General features: G+C 53.6%; 2 protein-coding genes across 8 annotated transcripts in view; one reads left to right on the top strand and one right to left on the bottom strand.

The window, feature by feature from the left end:
* Positions 1-15,294, bottom strand: part of TLN2 (talin 2) — a 67,304-nt gene extending 52,010 nt beyond the window's left edge. For 2 of the 7 annotated variants that reach the window (XM_087877961.1, XM_087877964.1), the window contains exon 1: positions 14,434-14,558. The gene's annotated coding sequence lies outside the window, so the exon portion shown is untranslated. Of the gene's footprint in view, positions 1-3,241; positions 3,522-14,433; positions 14,559-14,949 lie in introns of those variants that run through there. The other 5 variants (XM_087877962.1, XM_087877965.1, XM_087877958.1 and 2 more) reach the window with 5 other exon arrangements.
* Positions 15,295-21,577: 6,283 nt separating this feature from the next.
* On the top strand, positions 21,578-23,265 carry LOC117661069 (C2 calcium-dependent domain-containing protein 4C-like). Its single transcript, XM_034409578.3, has 2 exons — positions 21,578-21,666; positions 21,857-23,265. The coding sequence occupies exon 2, from the start codon at positions 21,880-21,882 to the stop codon at positions 23,155-23,157; it is 1,278 nt and encodes a 425-aa protein (XP_034265469.2). The 5' UTR covers positions 21,578-21,666; positions 21,857-21,879; the 3' UTR covers positions 23,158-23,265.
* Positions 23,266-23,673: the final 408 nt, after the last annotated feature.

Genomic DNA, 23,673 nt, shown 5'->3' with positions numbered 1-23,673 from the left:
CTGAACAGAAAGCTATACTCTCTCTACCCTATCTCCAGCCTCCATCCAAGCCCCAGAGCTGGCCCTCTTACTGCTGAAAAGCTGGCTTCATTCGTCCAGTTTAGAAGGCAAAAAGCTGCTTGCACGTCTGGGAAGGGCCATTGTCTGTCCGAGACAGCGAAGAGCTGGTGATGCCAACCAGGAACTGGCAAGCCCTCTCCTCCAACAGCTGGCACACTCCAGGCCAGACAAGGGGAAACCGGCCAGCAGGAGGCACGGAACGACTAACACTTGGGGGCATCCCATGAGAAGCAACTTCCATTAAGCAAGCGGATTGCTCAGAGAGCTTATAATTGATCAAGATAAGTTCATTTAGAACCCTTGTCTGTTAAACAACAAAAAATCCCACCTTGCTTCAAAGAGGTTTTTTGCAGGCTCTGCCGTAACCCCAACCATCAGAGGGGGCTGCCCCCCACCCAGCAGCGGCATTTGATGCCGAGGAGGAGGGGATCCACAGGAGGGAAAAAAAGAGAGACTGAGAGTGGAGATAGGCAATTCGTCTGCTCTTCTCTATCACAACCAACGAACCTACATCCCCAAAGATGCTCCAGCTCAGGTCTCCTTTGATCACTGTCCCCCTCCAACCTGGGATGCAAGCATGCATGGACAGCAGTGGCTGCAACTGAAGACCACTTTGTGCCACACCTGAAATTGACCATTGCATGTGCAATCCTACAAAGATCTCAGGGAATTTTTTTGTTGTTAGTTGCGAAGTCATGTCTGACCCATCGCGACCCCATGGACAACATTCCTCCAGGCCTTCCTGTCCTCTACCATCCTCTGGAGTCCATTGAAGCTCACGCCGACTGCTTCAGGGACTCCATCCAGCCACCTCGTTCTCTGCAGGGAATTTTAGCGGGAGGTAATCAAGCAATGGCTTTTCAAACCGTCTGGTGAAATACCATATTTACCGGGAGAAAAGATTCAACTTGAGTACCTCCCACTGAAAAGAGTTTCTGCTCAACGGAACTGAACTGGATACCCCAAAGTCCCAACTCTGACCCAAATGGACGATCCGCAAGATACCACCAGGTTTAACTTTGCACCTCGTTTATCATTCCAGGTAAAGTCCCACAGAAGACGTGTCGAAGTTAGGAGAGCAAGAGAGGCATTTATGATTTGGAGAAGAATCTGGCAAGAGGCCTCCACGCAAACTGTGAGGAGGACACCCCCGCCACAAGGAAAACTTGGACGGGTGCCAAAACCTTGGAACCCAGCTCCAAAAACGCAATAAGAAATACAAAGCGTCTTCCCAGGAGGCCCAGAAGACAAATACATTTTCCAAAACATGCTGCAGCCGAGGACAAGTTACAGCCATCGACTCTTGAAACGTGATAATTACTCCTGCTAAACCGAAGCCAGAGAGCAGAACGTTAACTCCAAATCTGTCTCTTGGGAATCATGAGTTTGCAGTGGGAAACATTGGCTGGGAATGGAGCAGAGGCAATGGCGGTGAGGCAACTCAGGGCTGCCTTCCACCAACCAGAGCCACCCTTGGATGGGCAGGGTTGGGGGTTGAGCCAAGCCAAGAGCCTCAAAGAGCGACACCAGAGAATGGCTTGTGGATACAGATGATGGATTATGCAGATTGGTCTAAGAGGAGAGGTTCTTGGGTGGATGGACAAGAGGGTGAAAGGGGGAGGGGGCAGAAAATAAACACCACGTAAACAGCCATGTCCATCTGAACTTCCTCATCCTGGATTTAGGAGGCCAAAAGAAAGACCAACTTCCAGTAAGGAGAGGGACTTTCTTTAGGCTTCTTTCCCATAATTTAATTCTTTCTGGCCCCAGGAAAGGACCCCTTGCAGCAAGAGAAGGAGGGATGCCCAGGACCCTCACTTGGCAGTTGGGCAGAGAGGCAGAGGGGAGGCCAGGGGGATCTCTTTGGCCCACTCTCTCTCTCTCTCTCTTTCTCTCTGCTGTTTCTTCTGTTTCCCAGTAAGGATCAATTCCCCTTGGCAACAATGGCCAGCACTGGGGGTGGACCAGGCAGTTGGTGTGAAGGCCTCTGCTCTGCATAGGTGGCCCAGGTGAGTCATGCTGGCGGATGAGAGTCTGCTCCCAAGAGGCCTCTTTGCTGCCTGCCAGAACTATAATTTAGCCCCTGAAGGCCATGTTCATGGTCTCAGGCAACCAAAAGACTCAGTTGCCTTGGAAGGGGTGGAGGGATTCGCCTTCTGGGACACCGCATTCCATCCCATGCTGAGCACAGCAGAACCTTCCCTCCCCAGGACTGGGGTGATTTCCTGCCTGAAGCTTCAGAGGAGCCTGTGCCAAAGTTCTGGGGATCAACATCTCTCAGCCACGATGGCAGTGGGGCTGTTGGGAGATTCGTAGCCTTCCTTGGGCAGCTGGTTGGTTAGACTAGATGGGCCAGGCGTCCCATCCAGCAGGCACAGCTTATGTTCTTAAGAGGTGGTGCTGGGACACCCACTGGCTGGCGTTGAAGGTTCTTGTTAGCCTCCACCTTTAATTATCAGGCCCAAACAGCTTGAAATAACTACGAAGGGCTTCCCAATGCGGCTCGGAATGCACAGAGCAGGCCGAGGCATTTTTTTAGCACCGAACAGGAGACAATCTAAGTACTTCTACAAGAGGCCCCTGGCTACCTCCTGTTCCTCTCATGGGGACTTCAGCAGAAGAACCTCTTCCTGGAATCATGTCCCTCCAAGATCCAAGTTGCCGGAAACCATCTCTTGAGTCTTGATGCTGCGACCTCCCCACAATTTTTCCTCTGTGGCTGATGGACACCAATCTTCAGCTTATCTACTGAACAGATCAGTGACCTCCAGACTTTCAAAGGGAAAAATTCAAAGCTTGAAAAGAAAGCAGAAGGGGAGAAGGAAGACCCACAAGACACTGGAGGAACCAGGAATGGAGAGGTGGGGTTTTTAAAAAAAATATTTTGGCACTTTTGTGTTGCTTTAACCTTAATTAGTATTAAAAAAAACCCCACAGAACAGATTGCCTTCCTCTTTACAGACTTGCAGACATTCCAGCTCAAGGTCTTTGCCGACTCCATGAAATGCAAATTAAATTAGAAAGGAGATTTTGCAGTTTGCTCTATAGGCCATCCAGGTCTTGTGGGGTATTTCTGGCACACACCCAAAACACCTTCTCTCTAAGGCCTTAACTGCTTGTTTAGCAGGCTGGCATTTTCAGTGGCCATGGCATTTTCCCTCCTCAATCTACCAGCACCTACCTCTGGAGCCCTGGAATTCCCTCCAAAAGGAGCACAGTAACTCAGCACCATCTCCGAGGTGGGTGCATCCCTTCCGAAGATCACCAAGCCATTGGTCGGGTCAGTTCCTGCCGCAATCTTTGCCAGCAGCCTCCCGGCTACACCAACCAAGAGTTCGGGTCTGCAGGACGCATAGCCATCTCTTTTCCGGAGTTCCTATCGTCGCTCAAAGCATCTTCCCTCCGATTGCTCTGGGGCTGCAAAAGGAGCCTCTTTTTTAGTATCGGGGGATTTCAGACCTGCTGCTGCAAAAGTAGATTTCGCTGCGACAATACAGGGCAAGGCGGGGAGGTTTCAGGTTGCAGGGCTATTAATGTCTGCTCAGCAATGCAGGAACTCGGAACAGCTCTTATGTATAACACGCAATTGCGAGGGGGGGAAGGATATCTACTCCCCAAGACCTCTTTGCCCACAAATGTGGTTTCATGGACACAGCCTGAACCACAAGCTGTTTCATTTTGAACTTTTGGTAGCCCTGATCATTGATTCAAAGTTCCTGCAAAACTGGCATGGAGGATCACTCGTTTCTTCTCCAAAGGACCTGCAACTTCCAACCAAGTTCTTTTGTTAAGAAGTGCCCTTAGTACACTTTGCTGGCTTCCAGGGCCAGGCACTTGCTCGGCATCATCTCCTCTTCTCCAGATCCTCCCCGTGATCTTCCATCCTCGGCTCCTTCACTGCTGGAGCTCCCTTTGGGCAAATAATGGCAATAAGGCAAAGAGGCTCCGTGCTTGATCACCCAGAATTCAATTCCAGAGTAACTCAAGGCCCATTTCAAACAACGAGGCATCAGAAGAACTTGACTGCAGCTGGAAATAAACTTGGGTGGAGACGGCCAAGAATAAATCGGTTTCTGCTCAGCATCCGAAGGCACCAGGGATCTGCATTCTGCATGGCACTGCTTCTGCCAACAGATTCTCGCCATTGCAGCTGCCCAAATTGGAAAAGAGACCACTCAAGTAGGAATAGATGCAAGCCACCCACTGATTCTACTGCATCAGCGCTGGCATGTGGGAACACACTGGCATAGGTCCCCACTGGAGCATTTAGGCCCATAACTCCGCAGGCTGGGTACAACACTACTTGGAGGAAACTCCCTTTGGGGGAGGCTGCTGTAGACAGAGATTTCGTTATTTTGGTTGAATAATTGAATAACATCCTTCCATGAACTTGCCTCAAGAATCCCTGCAGTTGTGTGTTATAGGAGTTCAAAAATAGAAAGCCAATTTTGAGAAGGCCATGTAAAAGGCTGCTTCGTGCCTGGGCTGGAGGACAGATTTGCTCAGGTGCTGAGCCCAGGCAGAGAAGTCCTCTGCTTTTGATCTCCAATGTGACCACTGCTCTCTCCCCACCAGCCATGTTTCTCCAGCAATCCGTGGCCCCTCTCCACCGATACGGGAATCTGGAGTGGAAATGGGCCCGAGAGGGTTGTATCAGAAGCAGGAAGGTCTGTGAGGTCTTTTGGCAAGGAAAATGGAGAAGAAAGAAGCCAACAAGCTAAAGATCAATGAACCCAGGAAGCTGGAGAGAGGACTGGAGGTCCGACAAGCCCAAGAAAGGCAGGTTGGCAATTCAACCAAAAGGAGCAGGCAATTCACACATTAACAGGAAGGTGAAAAAAACTCTCTTGAAGTCCCCCTCCTTCAATTAACAAGAAATTTGAGCCAAGTTGCTCTAACTTCCTGCTCTTGAGCAGATTCTCCTCCACCGGCTTTGATCTGCTAATTCTGAATTTTTTAAAAAAGAATACTTTGGCCCGGCTTATTGAACATTATATTGCTTAAGACGCAGAGCCTATCCGTCTGGCAACTTCACAAATTCAACAGTCCTGCAAAAGGAACAGGCAAGGAGGCAAATGCCACGGGTGACTCTGATGAAGAACCAACGGACAGCTTTTTAATTGTCGACTGGAGAGGATTCCGCACCAGCCATGATGAACAAAAGTGGAATAAAACTGCTAAGTGCAAGAAAACATCACCCCCGAGTAGAGAAGCGCTCTACAGTCAGCACAGAGGAGCCAGGGTCTGTTGTCACCTTGTTGAACAAGGTCTAAACGGGAGTCCAACACCCCCCCCCCAAAAAAACCTCTGCCATCACAGAGGCCCCTCAAATCTCTGCCCCACCACTCCTGATGCTGCATTTCCTTGGTCCTGGGAAATATTCCTCATGGCGCTCAATTTCTCCTGGCAGCGCAAACGGGCCCCCTCTGCCCCGATCCAAGTCTGCTGGCGTCCAGATGAACGTGGAATGGAATGTCCCCATGGAGAATCGGTCTCATCCCGGCCAGCTGCTGGGACCAGAGGGGACCCAACGCTGCACAAGCAGGCCATTGTTGACTTAAGGACTACGCCGAGGATGCGTATTGCGATGCCTTGAGCCAGCCATGTGTGGCTTTCCGGAATGCCAACAATGTTATCTTTCTTTCCATTTCCATAACGCTCCCATCCAAGTGTCAAAGAGATGGCTTTGTGCATTGTGCGCCTTTAGAAAGCAGTTTAAGAAGGGAGCCAGAGGCACGTTTCTCTCGGAGAAAGTAACAAAGGCAACTGCAAAGGCACAAACTGCAAACTTTAAGGGCCTGGTGGCTCAGCAGACTGTTAGCATTGTGATTAACACCAGCTGTCTGCAATTACTGTAAGTTCGAATCTCGCCAGGCTCAAGGTTGACTCAGCCTTCCATGCTTTCTAAGGTAGGTAAATTGAGGACCCAGTTTGTGGGGGCAATAAGCTGACTTGTATAAATATACAAAAGGATGAAGGCTATTGCTGAGCACATTGTAAGCCGCCCTGAGTCTCCGGAGAAGGGCGGCATATAAATCAAATTAAAAAAACAAAACAAAACTTAATCTAAGCCTTCCTCAGATGGGACCCTCAAGGCTGGTGGGGTCTGCATGCCCAGTCATCCCAGCCAAGGCAGCACACAGCAGATTCAGTTATAACATCAAATCAAATTATCAAATTTATCAACATAAAGAAATATTAGTAGAATAATTTGGTGTTCCATTAAATAATTCACTACGGGAACAGTAAGACTTTGGTTTTACCTCCCTTTAGGTTCAGTACAAATCTGAACTTGAAGTGGAGAACTGTGCCATGAGTATGCCTACCAAATTCTACGCTGGCATATCGCAGTCGGAGAGGCCATTCTGCAACTAAAGAAACAGGGTGCAAAATAAGATAAACCCTGGAGTCTTTGGTGCTTTCTGGATTTGGTTATTTGCTTGCTGATGTTTCACTACCAAACTCGGTAACATCTTGAGTGCATCAGTCCTAGCAAACAAACCGCCAAGCTCAGAGAGCACCAACTATTTCACAGTTCGACCTTCAGCTGCAGAGGTTCTCTTCTGCTGAAAATAAGACGAAATTAAATAAAAGCCCTCCTTAGTATCAGCAAGCATGGATCAATATGGATCTTGCCCCACGTTCAACAGGAAACCCATACTGTTCACTTATAAGGTAGCAATCCAACAGTGAGCAGCATTTCAGCGAAGCAATCAAGTGGACAGAAAAATATGAATAGCTCTTTTCTTTGATGGAAGATGAACCGAACATTTCAGTTCCAAAAATGCCGATGGAGCTCGGCTTTGTTCCCCCTCGCACTCTCTTTGAACATGCTCCCAGCTCTGCAACAAAAGTTTCCTCCATAAAAGGCAATCTTGCTTAAGCGGCCTTGTCTTTGCTTTAAGTTTAATAAGCTTCTGTGGGCCCATTGTATACGTTAGCCAGTGACCCCAAACGCAGCCTCCGTCAGAGAGCTAAGAGAGAAGATCGGAACAGAACGAAGCTGGGAAGAGGCTCCTGCAGCTTGGCGAGGCAATAAAATAGCCCCCCATTGTCACATAACGAATCCCTGCTCCTTGAGACAAGATTCCTCCAGCTAATTGAAAAGAAGATGCTAAAAATGGCAACTGCCCCAGAAGGGACACATCCGATGCTCAACCTGCATTCAATGTCCAACTGGACAGAAGAGGTCTGGAGTTGGCCAATCTGGACAGAAAGCCTCCATAAACTCATTTTAAGCTCCAGGAAAGAAAGACAGGCCATTCAAACAGAAAACCAGGTCCCAAATTCTCCTAAATTTACAAGGAGACAAACATGGATGAATCTGGATCTTGTCTTATTAAAAATTGGATGATATATTACACTGAAGTCAAACCTCAACTGTTTAGTTTCAGTGGAGCATTCTGCATGAATTCGGCAGTTAGAATCTGTCAATCGTGGTTTATGCTTTAATAAGTTGTACCACCTGAGGATGCGCTACAAAGCCATCAGAGAAGATGACAAGAAAAGCCTCGTGAGGGGAAGGCAGAAGTGGAGATCTTCCACTTACACCCAAGGAGGCCTCCTTGACGATGGGCCTTTCCCCTGGCCGACCATCTCCCCGATTCCTCGGGGGGGCTGAGACTTCCTTGACACAACCAGACAGGTCTCCCGGTCAGAGGGAATCCCTCAACCACAAGGGAACCACAAGCGCTCAAGACTGCGGCCAACTTCTGCCTGGTGTTCTTGGATAAACGGGGGGTGGCAAATAAGAATGGGAGTGGGGATGGGGTGTCCCCCCCCACCATCTTAAGCTGCTCCGAGGAAGCGCAGCTGCCTCCCAAATGTCAGGCGCATGTAATCCATCCTCAACGGCCATCAGCTTCCCGAGTCCCCAGAGCACTAAAAGGCCCGTGAAGTTCAGCATCTGTTGAAGCTCAGTTAAAGTGAATTTCCCAAGGCTCGTGGCCTCTCCCAGCCTCTGTTTGGCTCACTAGCCAAAGAGCGGGCAGAGAAGAATGGGCCAAGGTCTCCCTGTAGGGTCGATTTGGGATGGTCTTTCCCAGATGTGTTGCATCTGGAACTCCCTCAACCTGCGTGGTGGAGGAACTGCCACCTCAACCCTTCACATTAAAGCTGGGCTCACTCGCCATGATTTGGGTTAGTATAATGGGGCCACAAAGCTTTTGACTCACACCAGAGCTGAGAAGTAGCTTCTGCTGCTATAAATGTTGCCTGTGGATTTGCACACAGCGGACCTAATGCCTGTGAACCCTCCCGCTCGTGTCCCACATGGGCGAGTGTGAGAGAGGGATAAACTCTGGGTCCAGGCTGCCTGGGGGCCTCTTGTCATAACCTCTGATCTTAATGGTTTTAGATTGGCCGGGAGGCAGCCAGAGAGGAGAGCCAGTCAGATGGCAAAGTGGATTAGAACGTCTTCCTCCTCATCTGCACTGAGAGAAATCTCATGGCTCCCCCCCCCCCCCCCCCCGCATTTCTCTTTGCAGGCTCCATTGTGCAAGAAAGGAGGAAAAGGTGGGGGGGAAGGAAAGGCAGCTCTGCTTTCAGACTGAAGGAGCCTCTCCAGCTGCAAATCAGAGGAACTTTAGACAAGGCTGAGCAGGTGGGCTTCTTGAGGCTTCTCCAAGCTGGGCTGCTGGCTTGCAGATGTTTCATTACCCAGTTAAGCAACGACTTCAGTGCCAGTTTGTGTGGAGTTTGCACTGAACAACGTAGGAATTTAACCATCCGATGGTTTACAGTGTGTCTCCCCAGGTTGTATGTCCTGTACCTCTCCAATGACGGCTGGTTCACCACACTCTGGTTAAGAAAAGCCTCAATTTAGATAATTGCTGAACTGAGTCACAGCCTCTGCTGGTATAGGCTGTTCAACGGCTACGCTTGTTCCTGGGTCTTCTTTCCTATTCAACTGCCAAACCTGCACCCCCTTCCAATATGGCAGCTGCTTTCCAAGGGGAATGCCTGTGGGTGGGAAACAGGGGGATTAAAATCTGATTAAAGGAATCCCACACCAGAGCTTGTTTCAGTTGCTTGGAAGGATCCTGATGAAGAGTCTTTTAAAAACCCCACCCTTAAACTAAACCAGGGAGAGGCCTTCTCCTTCTGCAGAGATGGAGAGGAGAAACAAGAGCAAACCCTGCCTGGGAGAGCGTGAGGCCTCTAAATAAGATAAGTAAATCAGATTCAAGGCATATATATGTGACTGTTTGGAGGGTTTTTCGCTCTCTGCATTCAAACAATTTAAAACAGATCCTGGAGCTGGTCCAGCTGCTTTCATGCAATCACCTCCAGATGTCCTGGATGGCACAGCATGGGCCAGGCAGGCTGGGGACGTTGGGAACTGTAGTCTCAAATACTTGGAGGGGAGGAGGTAAAGAATGGCTATGTAACATTAGTATAGAAAGGGTTAAAGTTGGGCTGACCGAGAAGAGCTAGCAAAGACTCTAGGAATCTGGACTCCGAAATCTGCTACCTCATAATCCACAAGGCAGCATTTAGAGCCCACCTTGATTCAAATCAGCCTTCTGGGGCCACGGAGCCTTTCTGGATCTGTCAGAATAGAGTTGTGGAATTGCTCCTAACAGCTTGTGGTTCAAAGTCCTTTCAAGAGGAGCCAGCGCTTAAGGGTTTAAGAGGCAGGCCAACTCAACCAGCAACTGTGTCTCATGGGTGGATTTTCACATTCTGAGAAACTGGGTTTTCCACGGGAAATGATGGCTTACAAATCCGGGCAGGCAGGCAAAATAACCAGGTGGCCCCACCTGCAGAATTGGGTAAGGGAGTGTTGTGGCTCCGTTACCTGAGCCTGTGTCATCGGCAGGAGAGGACTCCGAGAGTGAAGGAGTATGTGTGAGACGGGGACAGAACAAGCAGATCACTAAAGAGGTCCTAGGCCAGTCTGGCCCAGCCTGGTGCCCGCGTGCCCATGTGGCTGAAGGATACAAGAGTGGAGTGAGTCCTTCCCCCGAGGAGACAGTCCATGCCACCTGCACTTCTGAACCACAAGTGGCCCCAGTTTCTTGCACAGGTTCTGCCCTCGTGCCCAGCGGAACCAACCCAGGCTGATGTGCCAAGCAGACCCAAAAGGAGAAAACGTTTGCCCACTCAGATGAGTGGAGGTGCGTTATCTTCTAATTACAACCCACCAGACTATTGGGGAGCTAATTATTCTTACAAAAACACGACAACATGTGTATGAAAAGCGCAATTACACAGGGACAAATCCTGCCACTCTATGGGTTCCCAAGAGGCAAAGCCAAACCCCAGGGAGAATCCAACCTCCGCAAACTCCCTCTCCATAATTAAGAGGCCACAATTTCCACAGCACCGACCAAATTACAAGCGGGAGGCTGGGGCTTGATTGCAGATTGCAACCTGGGGGTTCTCCAGCAGGCCATGGGGGGAGGAGCAGAGTGTGGGGGGCAGGAGAGCGGGGTGGAGTTGGTAAGGATTAAGACTCCCCCTTGGAAAAACAAAAGCTGTTTGCTTTTCAAGCAGTTTAAAGGGGAAATATTTATCAACACACGTGGAGGCCTTCCCAGGCAGCAGCTCAAGGTCAATGCGGTGACCGAGGAGAGGGCAGCTTCTCCAGAAACCCCCCCCCACAAAGTAATTCTCAAAGCTAAAGGGCATTTCGGTCACCCCAATTCAGGGATCAGCCAAGGGGGGCGGAGGAGAACAAGAGGATTTCACTGGCAATTCCTCCACCCCTCAAAGATTTGCCAATTCCACAAACTAATCTAGATAGAAAAATCAGTTGGTTTTGCTCAAGGATGCCACTCAGACTTTCCCAATATATTTTCTCCCCAAGATTTGGTCAAAAAAGTCAAGATGGCAGCTGTGGTGGTGGGACCAAAGCCGACGTCTTGATCCATCACATCACACCCTGCAGATATCCTTCTCCTGCTGGGATGTAGAGAATGGACAAAAACAAATGGACCCATTTTCAAAGGGATCTATTTGTCCTAATGTGAACCAAGGGTTAGCCTCCATCTTCCTCACGTTCCAACCCGCGACCAAAATAATTTCTACGCCAAAAAAAGGCAGACTGGAGGACTCCCCCACCCACCCCCCGACCGACACACAAGGAGGGGAAGCCAAAGCATCACAAATGGATTGCCTAAAAGGAACCAGATGCAACCAGATACGGAGGAAAGGCTGCGACTTAATGACCCAAGAAATGAACCATTTGCCCAATCTAACCTCCCTGCAGATGTGCTGGACTACAAACCCCAGCATCCTTAACCCGCAACCCAGATGATGGGCATGGAGTTCAAGAAATCCGAAGTCCGAACGAGCCTAATAAGGGGATCGGGGCCCTCAGTCATTTATAACTGGTGTGAAAATAGCTGTGATATGTAGGCTGACAACTGGCAGCGAAGAATGAGATAAAAATACATCTGCAAGGCCCCCTTTGAACTGCCAAATGCTGGTCAGGAGAGGCGGCTTCATTTAGAAGCCCCAGGTTGCAATGCAGCTCCGTGCCCACAGCCAAGCTGCACCCAGCTCGGGGGCCCAATCCCGGTGCCAGGGCAGAAGGCTGGTCCAGCCCTCCCCGAAATGCCAGCACACCGTTAGGAGAGGAGGGATGGGCAAAGCCCCCCAATGGCCTGGTTTACACCCTGTGTTTGACTCCCAACTGGCAGAAACGAACCACAGAATGACTTAGCACGGTGGGCCAAAGAGGCCACGCTGGGTGCCATGCCTGAGCATCTGCGGAAGTGTCCAACTATATTTCAGCTCAAAGCCATAAATATCCCTGCAGGAACACCAGCCCTGTACTCCCCCCCACCCTCCCCAAGAAGGAGGCCCGTGCTTGATTCACCATGCCAACCAGCCAGCCTTTCCTGCACTCACCCAGTTGCCTATTCATGCATTGGCTCAAAGCCTCCACTTAATTATCAGGCATTATTTGATTAGGAGGGAAACTGTCTTCTTGCGCAAGATAAATGGAAGGCAGCCTCCCTGCTTCAGGTATTAGCTCAGCTACTTTGGGCTGCAAGGCAGTGGGCAATGCGCGCCCAACGCATGAAAAGTCCTTACCGAAAGCATCTACAGGCATGGGCAATGCTACTCAAAAGAGAAATATGTGCACGCATCGGATTCAGCAGCCCATCAGTCACACTTCACAGCAGAAAAGCGCTGAGCTTGAGCTGCGTTTGAAAATAGCATGGAAAATATTTGGGACATCATGTGAACCAGCCCAAGTGTGTCTCCCAAAGAAAAATGGGCTGAGAATTTTGGAACCTCTTCCACATATTAATTTCTCTTTCTTTGGGGACAGAAAGTCCAGATCCAGCCAGGAAGAGCAGGCGTTCCACAGTCAGAGACTTTGGGGGGCCGCTATCAGAGGCAAAGCCTGCCCACTAAACCATCACGTGGTTTGGGGCATGATGCCCTGGGCAAATCCAAGTCTAAGCAAGGCATCATCATGGCTTATCAGGCTGTGAGGACCAAGCCAATTAAGTCAAGACACCTTTAACAAGATGTGAACCGATATTCCCCAGGGATGATTAAATGAAAATCCAGGATACAGAAAGTGACTGGCAGCTACCAAGCCTTGCAGAGCTGCCTCCCCAACCCCCACCCCAAAAGCCAGGTCTTCACAGACACCATCAAGAGCCCAAGCAAGGTAGGCAAGGACAACCCACCGGGGCACCCTTGGATGCCTCTATAGAAGCCAGACCGACCTTCTGGAACGCAGGGGGGCAGATGGGGAGGCTAAGCTACCAAGAACCATCTCCTGCAGGATTTGACCCCTTGGGGGGACTCAGTTGGACCAGTGGTCCTGCCTGCCTTTTAAGGGTGAGGGAGGAGCCACCTCCTCCATCCTCAACAGATATTCAACTTGGATTAACCACCCAATTAAAATCCTTACATCAACTCAAAACAACCCCTTTAATCTAGCAATATCCCTCTTTTGAACCCCCTTAATGAACCTGAAGAATTCAAAATATGCAGAGGAACATCCATGTACGAGAAAGAACAGACATTCAGCTGGTTTGGCTGATCCTCCTGGTGCCAAGACCGTTCGCTCGCTTTGTCCGGAATAATGAAGCCAGGCACGCGGCCGAGCGCATGAAGAGCTAATCGAGGCAAACAAAACGGCTTCCTCAACCCAAGGCTAACCCAGATCGGAGCACCCACACGGGCCCGCCGGGTGCAGAACAGCTGCTACCTGCCAACCACCCAGCCGGCATCGGGCACACCACCAGGTTATCACCAGAAGAATGGCAGAAGATGTGGCCAGCACTTTGCCACTCAAGGGCTCTTCCCAATACGAATTCAACACTGTGAACTTTTAAATAAGGCGTCCGTCAAAGGTCCACAATTGCACCAAGAGAATTGCCAAGCCACACAAGCACAGTGCAGGGGAGGGTCTATCCAGCCCCCTCCCCTAAAGATGGGCAGCTCTTCCTTGTACAGCCTCTCTCACCGGGGCACCCGCCGGTCCTCCCAGCCTCTCCACACACAGCAAGCCATTTGGGGGTTTTGCATGATTTGCCATCTGGCACACGGGAATCAGAAGCTGCCGCCCTCCGCGGTATTGCAACCCCTCACAATTCCGCATTCGGTGCTGTAAAGCAGCGCTTGGCAACTTCAAGCCGCGTGGACGTCCATTATTCCCAGAATTCCCCAGTCCGCTTAGGGCCCTCTGGGAGTTGAAGTCCACCCATCTGAGGCTGCGGGAGGGGCAGGCGCCAACAGCCACGGCTCCCAGAAGCCCCGCGGGGCCCCCCACCCCACCCCCACCCCCACCCCCACCCCCGGCACAGCCCTCCCTCGCAAGGCTGGTTTCAAGCGCTTCACCCGCCCGCAATTCCCCCGCTCCCTCCCCCCTCCCTCCCTCCCGGGCACCAGGGCTCCGGCAGGCTCCCCACGCGGGGGGCATGGGGGGGCCCCAGTCCTGGTCCCCCGAGGGGGGGAGGGGGGCCCAGCCGGAACGTACCACTTCGGGGCGGGGGAGGGGCGGCTGAATCCTCCGCGCCCCCCGGCAGCGTCCCGGGCTGCAAGCGGCGCTGGCTCAGCCCAGCAGGGAGGGCGGAGAGGGGCGCGGCTGCCCCCGCAGGAGCCCCCCGCCCGCGGCCCCGCCCAGGAGGAGAGGCCCAGCGGGAGCGCGCGCCGCCCGGCAGCCCCGCGGAGATGGCCGGCTGGCCCGCCTGCCCCCCCCACCCCCCCCACCCGGCCCTCGGGCGGCTCCAGCCAGGCGCCCCTCGCCCGCCGCCCACGCGCCGCCTCCCTCGCCTGCGCTCGCCGCCCAGCCCGGACCGCCCGGCCGGCCGCGGGGATGCCGGCGGTGCTCGAGGCAGGTGTCGCCCGGCGCGCTGGAGCCCCAGCAGCCCCGCCACCCGCCTCGCCGCAGCGCAGCCTTACCGGAGCCTTTCCGCGCCGCCGCCGCCGCCGCCGCCGCCGCCTCCTCCGCGGCCGGCTCGCGCGACACTGGCAGCCGGCACGCGACGGTGGGAGGAGGGCGGCGGGCGGGCTCTGGCCAGGAGGCGGCGGCGACCCCCGGCCCAGGGGGGGCAGGAAGCGCGTCATCAGCCCGGGACCAACCTGCCGGCCAGCTGGGCTTCCCCGGCCGACCCCCCCCGACCCCCCCCCCACACCGGCACACCTGCCTCCCTGCCCCGCCGCGGCTCTCGGCCTCCGCGGCTCCTGGCTGCGCCCCCCGCAGGGAAGCCCGGCGCGCCCCGAGAGCTCAGCCCCTCCGGCCAGGACAAGACCCTCCGCCCAGGGGCTCCTGCCGGGGCTGCTCCGGAGCCCTCTGGGGAGGCGGCCCTGCAAACGGAGGGAGGACGAAGCCTCGTTGTGCCCGGCGGCAGCGATGCCGGAACCCGGGCGGGGGGGATGGGGGCCCTCCGGCCAGCAGCCCTCGGCCCTTCTCCTTACCGGGCGGCGGCGGGCAGGGCTTCCCGGCATCGGCGGCTCCCTGCGTAGCCTTCCCCGCGTCCGGCAGCGAGGCGGGGGCTGAGGCGAGGCGGGGCGGCTGCCCAGGGAATCCGCGCGCAGAACCGGCGGTGCGCGGCAGGCTCAGCTGGAAGCAATTTGAGGGCCTGGGGGGGGTTGCCTTCCCGAGTGTCAAGGCGCTAGTCCGCTCTCACCGGGGGGGGGGGGAGGCTGAGGCCAGGCCTGCGAGGGGGGGAGGTAGTAGGAGGCGCAGAGCAGGGCGCGAGCCCAGGAGCTCCCTTACACGGCGTTGCGGCCGTAGGAGCGCAGTCCCGTGTAGCCGCGGACGTGGGAATGAAAGTTAAAAGCTCCCGCTTTAAGAGGCGCAAAAAGTAAGCCAGGCGGGCAAAAGTCTCCGACCTACTACGCAGTCCTGGAGTAAATCGGTGTTTGGGCAAGGCAGGTAATCCATGAAGCGGAGGCTATTCCTACGCCTGGAACCACAGACGCTCCGCTCTGTCCCGGGTGCTGGGTGCGAAAGCTGCCATGCCCTTCACCGGAGGGAGCCTCTTTTCCAGGGAGAGGGTTGAAAAATAAGACGAGGCTGCCCCCTGCTGGCAGGTAAAGGAAGAGGCGCTGGGGTCCTGGGCAGGGAAGAAGTGACCCCCATTTGCCCTTCCACTGGACCAGGGCTCAGCAACCTTAAACACTCAAAGAGCCACAGAGGTCCTAACCGGAAGCCCACCTTCAATTCTGGAGCTGACCGGAAGTCCAGTTCCCCCACCAGAGTGTCCTAGCGTGGCCTCCTTTTTCCTCTACCTGTCCTAACCAAAAGCCCTATCAATTGTGGAGCTGATCAGCAACAGGGAGCCACAGCAGAGGGATGAAAGAGCCACATGCAGCTCCAGAGCCGCAGGTTGCTGACCAGGAGTGGGTTCTACTTATCTTTACTACCGGTTCGCCATGGGGCTGCACGTGTGCGCATGCTTCGCTCTTGTGCGTGCACGCTCTTCTGCGCATTTGCAGAAGCTTTGCATGCGCAGAAGCATTTTGATGACGTCAGGGTCAGTGGGTGGAGCCTCCCGTCAGTTTTACTACCGGTTCTATAGAACAGTGGGGGCAACCCACCACAGTTGCCGACCCCTGCACTAGACCTCCAGGTTTCCCCCTCTCTGCTCAGCCCACCTGAAGGACTCTGGAAGGCTGGAACAGAGAGAGCCAGGGGGCTGGAACAATGGCTGAAGCACCTGCTCTCATCAAGACCAGCAGCTTTCCTCATGGAGGCATGGCCACTTGGTTCAAGCAGGACAAGCTAGGTTTTATTCACACATCAACTTCATTGACTTCAATTCCCAGAATTTTTGCCCCGTTTGGTAAACACTGGTTTATGGTAAAAAATCAGCACTTACTGGTAGCCTCTTTTCCTAAGTGGCAGTTTAGAAAAATGGATGTCTTTTAATACAATTAATTAGTTGGAAGACTGGCCTCTTTCATCTGGGGTCCTCAAGAGATCCAGCATTTCAGCTACGGAGCCTGTCTGGCCATCCTGCAATGACCAATGACCTCCACAGCCCTTTCGGTCACGGGCTCTGGACTCCCCTAAGAGCCCATGTGTTAAATACATTACAAAAGGTCTTATGTGGCTCTCGTGATTTTATAGACGTCATACTGTTTTCTTTCTTTTTAAAAATCTTTATTTTTTAAAAAAAACATTTATACATACACAGGAAAACGATCCTTGCAAAGAAGGAAAGTTGCAATGGAATTGCCGGCCAGCATCGCACAAACCTTCCAAGCAGGAAGCATAGAGAGAATCAGCTGGGCTTTTGAGGGGCCTACAGTGGTCAGAAAAGATCTTTGTTATTTTTACTTCTTTTAAGGCAATGCTTGGTGAGATGGTGGGCACTGCTGCTGCCTGGAAACCTTTGCAAATCAGACAAATTTGCAGCAGAATAATGGGAGGAGAGGGTGGGGCTTGGAAGAGACAAAATTTTTACTCACAAAGCATTTAGACCCTTAAAAGGCATTTGCTTGTCTGGTCATAAACCTCCCCAACACTTCTATGGAGTCAGAAAGGGCCCAGCTGCAGTTCTTGGCGCTGGAAAACTTACGTCCAATGTAATTGGGTAATCTATCCACCGATGACACTAGATCAACTGCAGAAAATCCAAGCAAACTTTCCCGGTGTTGCACAGGATCCAAAATAGATATTTGGATCCAAACAATCTAGACTATGAATGTCCAACCTTGGCCACTTTAAGACCTGTGGACTTCAACTCCCAGAATCCCACAGCCAGCCATGCAGATCTTGGCAGGGGTGGGCAACTACGGCCCTTTGAGACTCAAGGACTTCTACTCTGACTTCCCGAGCCAGCATGGAGTTGAAACCCAGAGTCGCAGAGGGGCCATAGTTGCCCACCCTGATCCCATGGCATTTGAATGGGGAGCCTTTGAACTGATTTCAGAGAAAACACTGCAGATCAGTGCCAACATGGGAATACCTGTTTGTAATGCCAACATCTGTAGAGTGGCCTTTTGTCCTGCAGTTTGATTTGAATTCTCCTCTGCAGCTCCTGCTTGAGATTCACACCAGTGTGTGCCTTTGAAGTTTTGGCAAGACAAATGGTGGCCGTGGCTGCCCTGGGCTGGACACACACACACACACACACACACACACACACACACACACACACACACTGAATGCCGAGATCCTGCGGAGGAGCTGTGAAGGAGAGGCTCGCAGTCCCCAAAGTGCATTTCCTGTCTGGGAGAGCTGCCAAAAACTAATTGGTTTCCCCAGCAAAACCCATTATGATTAGTCTTGTACTGCTAACTTTAATAAACTTGGAACATCTGCTTCCAAGATGGCCGAGGAGGCCCCAGCGTTGCACACTCTTTGCACAAACCTTGCACATTCCGGTTGATCCCGTAGTTATGTGCAGGAGGGGAAAAGATTCCGTTTACACAGTCTGACATACTTTATTTATTATTCAGGGAAAACAAATTATCTTTCTAAAGCCCAGAAAGGATGGTATTCTCGGAACCGTTCTTATTGCAATACCAACTTTATTTACAGGGGGGGCAAAAGGGCTTGTGGTTTGGAGAAGGGCTGAACCTCAGGCATGGAGCCTCGGGGGTATCTTCAGAAGACCCCACCCTCGGCTTTAGCTCCTCCAAGGCGATGGGGAAATATTCCTGATAGCCCAGCAGTGCAAGCTGATGTGTTTCATGCTTTCTCCCCACTCACTACAAACTCCTTTTTGGTTTCCTCCCTTTCTTCTCTGATAGTTCTCTATATTCCATGCAGAATGCTTTTAGCAGGCATCTGACATGCTTGCAAATTTGAAAATCTGAAAGAGTCTGAGACAGCTTCTTCTGACACTTTGGTTAGAAATGCCAGCACTTGCACAACTGGCGTCCTCTCTCCAAAGAGATGCTTGGAGGCTGTCATGCTAAAAAGAAGTCACTTCCCGTCTCTGCCCAGCTCCACAGCATGGACCGAGTCAGGCTGTGCTCCACAAGGTTCCCGCTGCCTCAATTGGTGTGCAATTCACAGCTGTCAACTCCAACTTCAGCCCCTTGGCTTTGAATTCTATGGGACTTATTTCTGCCTCTCGGTATCTACCAGCCACAGGACCAAAGGAAGGAAGAGAATATCTCATTCAGAAATAATGCAGTGGGCAACAAGGTTCAGCAGGAGACCTCTTGGTGGCTTCCTTACTGGTCATGCCTGGGATTGAGTCCCACCACTCGCTGTTGGTCATCCTCTTTTTTGGGCTTTCCTTCCGTTTCCCCAGCATTATAGACTTCTCAAAGAAGCCAGAACTCTACATTGACCGATCCCATGTCATCAGGTTGAGGGTGGCTCTTAGTGACCACAGAGGTAGATGTTCTCCAGGAGGGTCTGTCCCCAACATGGTCTTCAGGTTTCCCAACAGGGCACCCTCATCACTTGTTGCTGTTCAGCCTCTTCTTCTCTTTCTTTCCGCTTTCAAACAATGTGTTGAGATAATTTGAGCCTAGTCCTCTGTGCCTTGAGAGAGAATTTGGGGCTGATTTGCTCAATGATCAGTTTATTGGTTTGCTTGGCTGTCATCACATTCATTCCCAGGAGTCTCCTCCAACACCAAAGCTCTCCTTGTCCTCCCTGAACTTCTTTGTATCACACGGAGACGGTTCCTCCTTTTGTGCTCTCACCACTTCCTCCAAGACTCGGACTCAGCCCTGCCACGAGATTAAGAGATGTCCCTCTCCCCGTGGCTGTTGAAGTCATTAAAACCACGAGGCTCCTGGGACGGGATTCCAGAGTGGAAATTCACCCAGATCTATAACTGAAAGGGATGATGAATCAATTTTATATGCCTGCAATTTTCAGTCCAATGCTGTGAATGAATACAGCTGGAATCTGGCCATCCCAATTACAAAATACACGAGGCATGAAGACGGGGGTTGCCGATTCCAATTTGGTGCCTTTCCAAGCTCCGTTTGGATGGGATTCCTGTGGGCCAAGGCTCCTAGAACCAGCCCTGGCCTCTCAAGCAGGAAATGGTCTTCCTGGAAACATCCACCAGTTTTTCTTCCAGTTTCCCTCCCCAAATTCCCAGGGAGGTATCCTCAGACCCCCAAATCTCCAGGCTCCTGAGACTGAAAATAAGCTCGGCTGAGGAGAGACCAAAAACGTGAAAGAGGGGAAGAATTGAACAAAGGCAGCCGATGCCCCTCTGCTCCTGCGACCCCTATGGGGAGCTCTGGTGCTCCTCTACCTTGGCAGCTTTAAGATGGGTGATCCCTAGAGGTAGTGCTGCTGCCCGCTTAGAGCACTGCCTTCTTGATGTGGGGCAGGCAGTGAGCTCCAATGGCCTTTTCCTGACACGGTTTGGACACCCAGCCTAGTGGGCGTGTGGCTTCAAGATGTCCCCCACTTGTTGATTTCTCAGCTAGGGGGCAAAACTGCACCTGGAATTTCTGTAAGCGGAGTTCTGCATTTGTGACAATGCGCAGGAGTTTCGTTCCTAGAAGTACTCTTCCAAAGGCCAGGTAATTCATGATGTTGCGCTTGCGCTTGCTTGACAGGATGCTCAACGTAGGTACAATGCACTCAATTAGTTTGATTTTCTCTGCACACTGTTACGCCAAGATGCGTTGTGGCTCCTCCGAGTCTCAGTGCTTGCAGACTTTGGATGTATTAAATGGCCTTTTTCTTCAGCTGCCAGCAGGTGGAGCTGTTGACCCAGGCAAAGATCTGGCACATCCTTGCCAGCTTGCTGCCTTTGCCACAAAAGAGGAAAAGAAGAGGAGCAATTTCCTGCTCTTTAGGCTTTTCCAAGGAATCTCCTCTGTTGCTAAGATGCCTCTCTCTCCTTGCCAAACAGCTCAGCCCTCTGCCGGAGGAGCTCAGGAGCTGGAAATAAAAGCAGCCAATCTGACAGACCTGAAAGAGAGGAAGGGGGTCCTGAGCCCACCTGGGTCTGTTGCCAGCCACCCCTCTTGGAAGTGGCTGAGGCTTCTCCGGCTTCTGGGAAGCGCAGAGAGCATCTTGTGGCTGTCCCGGGTAGCTGCAGGGCAGTCATATAGATTTGGGTGGGTGGATGGGAGAAAGTCACGAAGAAGCTGCAGTGACTGGCAGGAGAGTCTGTCCTCTCAGCTCCTTCAGGGCGGTAGGGAGGTCTGTGCGCTGGTGTCCCTGCCTTTGATCTTTCTGGCTCAGAAGGAAACACCCAAGGAAAGGCTCAGGCTCTCCCCCACATCTCAGCTGAAGCCCAGGGGACAGAGCGGAAAGGTCAGAGGGACTTGGGAGATCATTTAGTCCAACCCTCTGGCAGAATCCCTGACTCATGCTCAGCCTCTGCTTAAACATCCCCACTGAAAAAGCCCTTCCTCTCCCAAGGCAGCCTGTTCCAGAGGCCCAGAAAAAACCTTCTTGCCATACATAGCCTGGCTAGGTGGCTCAGTGGCTAAGACACTGAGCTTGTTGATCAGAAAGGTTGCTGGTTCGAATCCCTAGTTCAGGTCTCCTGCCTGAGCAGGGGGTTGGACTAGATGACCTCCAAGGTCCCTTTCAACTCTGTTACTGTTAAAAAAAATAACCCTTTTATGCCCACTGTTGTCCTTTGGGAGCATCTCTGCATGTCCCCTTTTCTGCACAAGGAGGCCTTTCTGGGGCCCCTTCTGGTGTAATCCCCCCCCCCCGCCCCCGCAAAGGCCTTCCTTCCCCCATGGAGTGAGGCTCTCTGGCCAGGCACCAGCCAGAACCGGGCGCCCACCCAGAGGCCGTTGGCCACTCTCCAATCCCAAGCTCTGGTTTCCACAGTCCCTGCTAGGAGTCCCCACGGGGGTCCCGTCCAGGGATGAACCGAAGGCGGTTTCCCAGCCATTCGCCACGCAAGGCGAGAACGGGCCAAGGGGGCGAGCGGCCAAAAGAGGATTTCTCGCATCGGGGCAGGATCCGGGAGCGCCCCGCCTGCACCCTCCGCCCGGACGCGCTCCAGCTCCGGCCTCCCCCGCGCCGCCCCAAGGCTGCGCGCCCCCGAGCCGCTGGGAGACGCCCCCGTCCCGTCCCGGCCCCGTGATTGGGCGGCCGGTGGCGGGCCGGGCATAAAAGGGCGAGCTCGGGGACGGGGCGGCCACTGCAGAGCCGCCGGCAGCCCCGAGGAAGCCGCTGCAGCGCGTGGGAAGCGGCGTTTCGGAGCCTGAGCAAGGGAGCGAGCGGAGCTGCGCCAGGTAGGCGCCCCTGGTCTCCCCTGCGGTGGCCGGCTCTTCCTTCTCCGCCCCAGCCAGCCGGGCAAGGCGCGGTGAGAGGGGCGTCCCAGGGAGGGAGCCGCGGCGGGGGGCTTTGGCTCGGGAGTGCGGGGCATCCGTCAGGCGGGCTCTCCGGCCAGGGGTCCTAACCTTCGCCTCCTCCTCCCCGCAGGCAGCAGCGTTTCCCGCCCCCCGATGTGGTTCTTGGAGAAGATGCGGGCGTCCCCCGGAGAAGCCGGCCTGCTGGGCCCCTTGTTCCTCGCCCTGCCCTCCGAGAAGGGCCAGGCGGCTGCCACCCTCGCCTTCCCCAACATCTTGACCCCAGACCGTATCCCGGAGTTCTGCATCCCTCCGCGGCTGAGCAGCCCTCCTCCGCCGGCCAAGAGCCCCAGCCCTGCCTTCCAGCCCCGCCACAGCCTGACTGAGCCGGGCTTGCAGGAGGCGGCCTCCCTCGGCCCCTGCCTCTTTCCTCCCCACCTCATCCAGGTGGAGAGCGTGGAGGAGCTCCAGGAGCCGGAGCAGGAGCAGGACGGCACCAACTCGGACCCCCAGTCGCAGGCTGCCCTCTCTCTGCCCCACGTGCCCAGGACCCAGACCTCCTACGGCTTCTGCATGCTGCTGGAGAGCCCCCACACCCGGAGGAAAGAGTCCATCTTTCACAGCGAGGTCTCGGGCAGCTCCCTGGTCTTGCCCCGGTCCCGGTCCCATAGCTACGGTGGCAGGGAGCCTGCCTCCAGCCCGGTGGCCATCCGCCGGCACTTCTTCAGCAGGCAAGGCGCCTGGGACAGTGACACGGCCTCCTCCAGCGAGTCCTCGCCCTTCGGCTCACCCCTCCTGGGCAGGTCTCCCACCCGGCCCGGCTGCCTCCTCAAAGCCCGGAGCCAGGAGCGGCTGTTGGCCAAACCCTGGAGGGCCCGGAGGCTGTCCAGTACCACCCGGGCCGGCTCCCTGTCTTTGGACGAGGGCAGTTCCACGGACAGCAGCCCCAGGTCTCCGCGACGCTCTTCGGAGAGCCCCTTGCCCCCGCCGGCCTCCAACCTCCTCCCCCTGCCTGCCTTCCCGCTGGACTATCCCTGTGGCCGAGAGCGGCTGGGCAGGGAAGCCACCGTGGTGATGGACAAGGGGGGGCTGCTGCGCCTCTCCTCCGAGCACTGCCCCACCAACCAGCGCCTCCGCATCCGGCTGATCAGTGTGGAAGGTCTCTACCGGGAGGCCCCCCTGGAGCCCAAGAGCATCAACTGCTGCATCAGCTTCTCACTCCTGCCGGGGAAGGTCCAGAAGCAGCGCAGCACCGTCATCAAGCGGAGCCGCAACCCCATCTTCAACGAGGACTTCTTCTTCCTCGGCGTCTCCGAGGACCACCTGTGCCGGCTCTCCCTCCGGATGAAGGCTTTGAACAAAGGGGGGAACATGAAAAGGGACCTGGTTTTGGGGGAGAGCGAAGTGCCTTTGATGCAGATTTTAGCCACCTGAGAAACTCGGGGACACCACCACCACCAACCCCCGCCCCAAGATCTATTTATTTATTTATTTATTCTCTGTATTTTTTTTTAATAAAGTAGAATTTTATTTAAATATGCACACCTGTCTTTGGTCCCTGAATCACAGAGGATCATGCTTTTGGATTGCAACTTGAATCAGCCCCTCTCACCAGGTCACTTGGGCTGATTCCAGAGTTGCACACTCAGGACTGGAGCTAAGACTCCCCCAAATGAGAACGTAAAAATGTTTACCTAGTTCTAAAGTGGGAGGCTTTGGTGTATCTGTGTAAGGTGGTGAAGGGAGCTCTTGGCTGACTGTTGATGGAGCAGAAGCTGGGCTGGTTCACCAGGCCTCGTTCCATCTTAAATGGGTCTCTGATGGCCTCGACCTGCGAGCATAAGGAGGCCTCGTTTCCTTCATTCGTGGCCTCAAGGAGCAAGTGAAACTGAGCAGAGGAAGTAATCCAGCCTCCGAGGCAGAGGCATAAATCTGTCTTCTGAATAGACT

Source organism: Pantherophis guttatus, chromosome 13 (assembly GCF_059756535.1).
Source record: "Pantherophis guttatus breed Tessera chromosome 13, ASM5975653v1, whole genome shotgun sequence".
NCBI classification, from domain to species: Eukaryota; Metazoa; Chordata; class Lepidosauria; order Squamata; family Colubridae; genus Pantherophis; species Pantherophis guttatus.
The sequence above is the reverse complement of the archived record's forward strand: the minus strand, read 5'-3'. Positions and strand labels throughout refer to the sequence as shown.

Coding starts and splice junctions, on each gene's coding strand:
- LOC117661069 (XM_034409578.3), top strand. CDS start 21,880: ATGTGGTTCTTGGAGAAGATGCGGGCGTCCCCCGGAGAAGCCGGCCTG.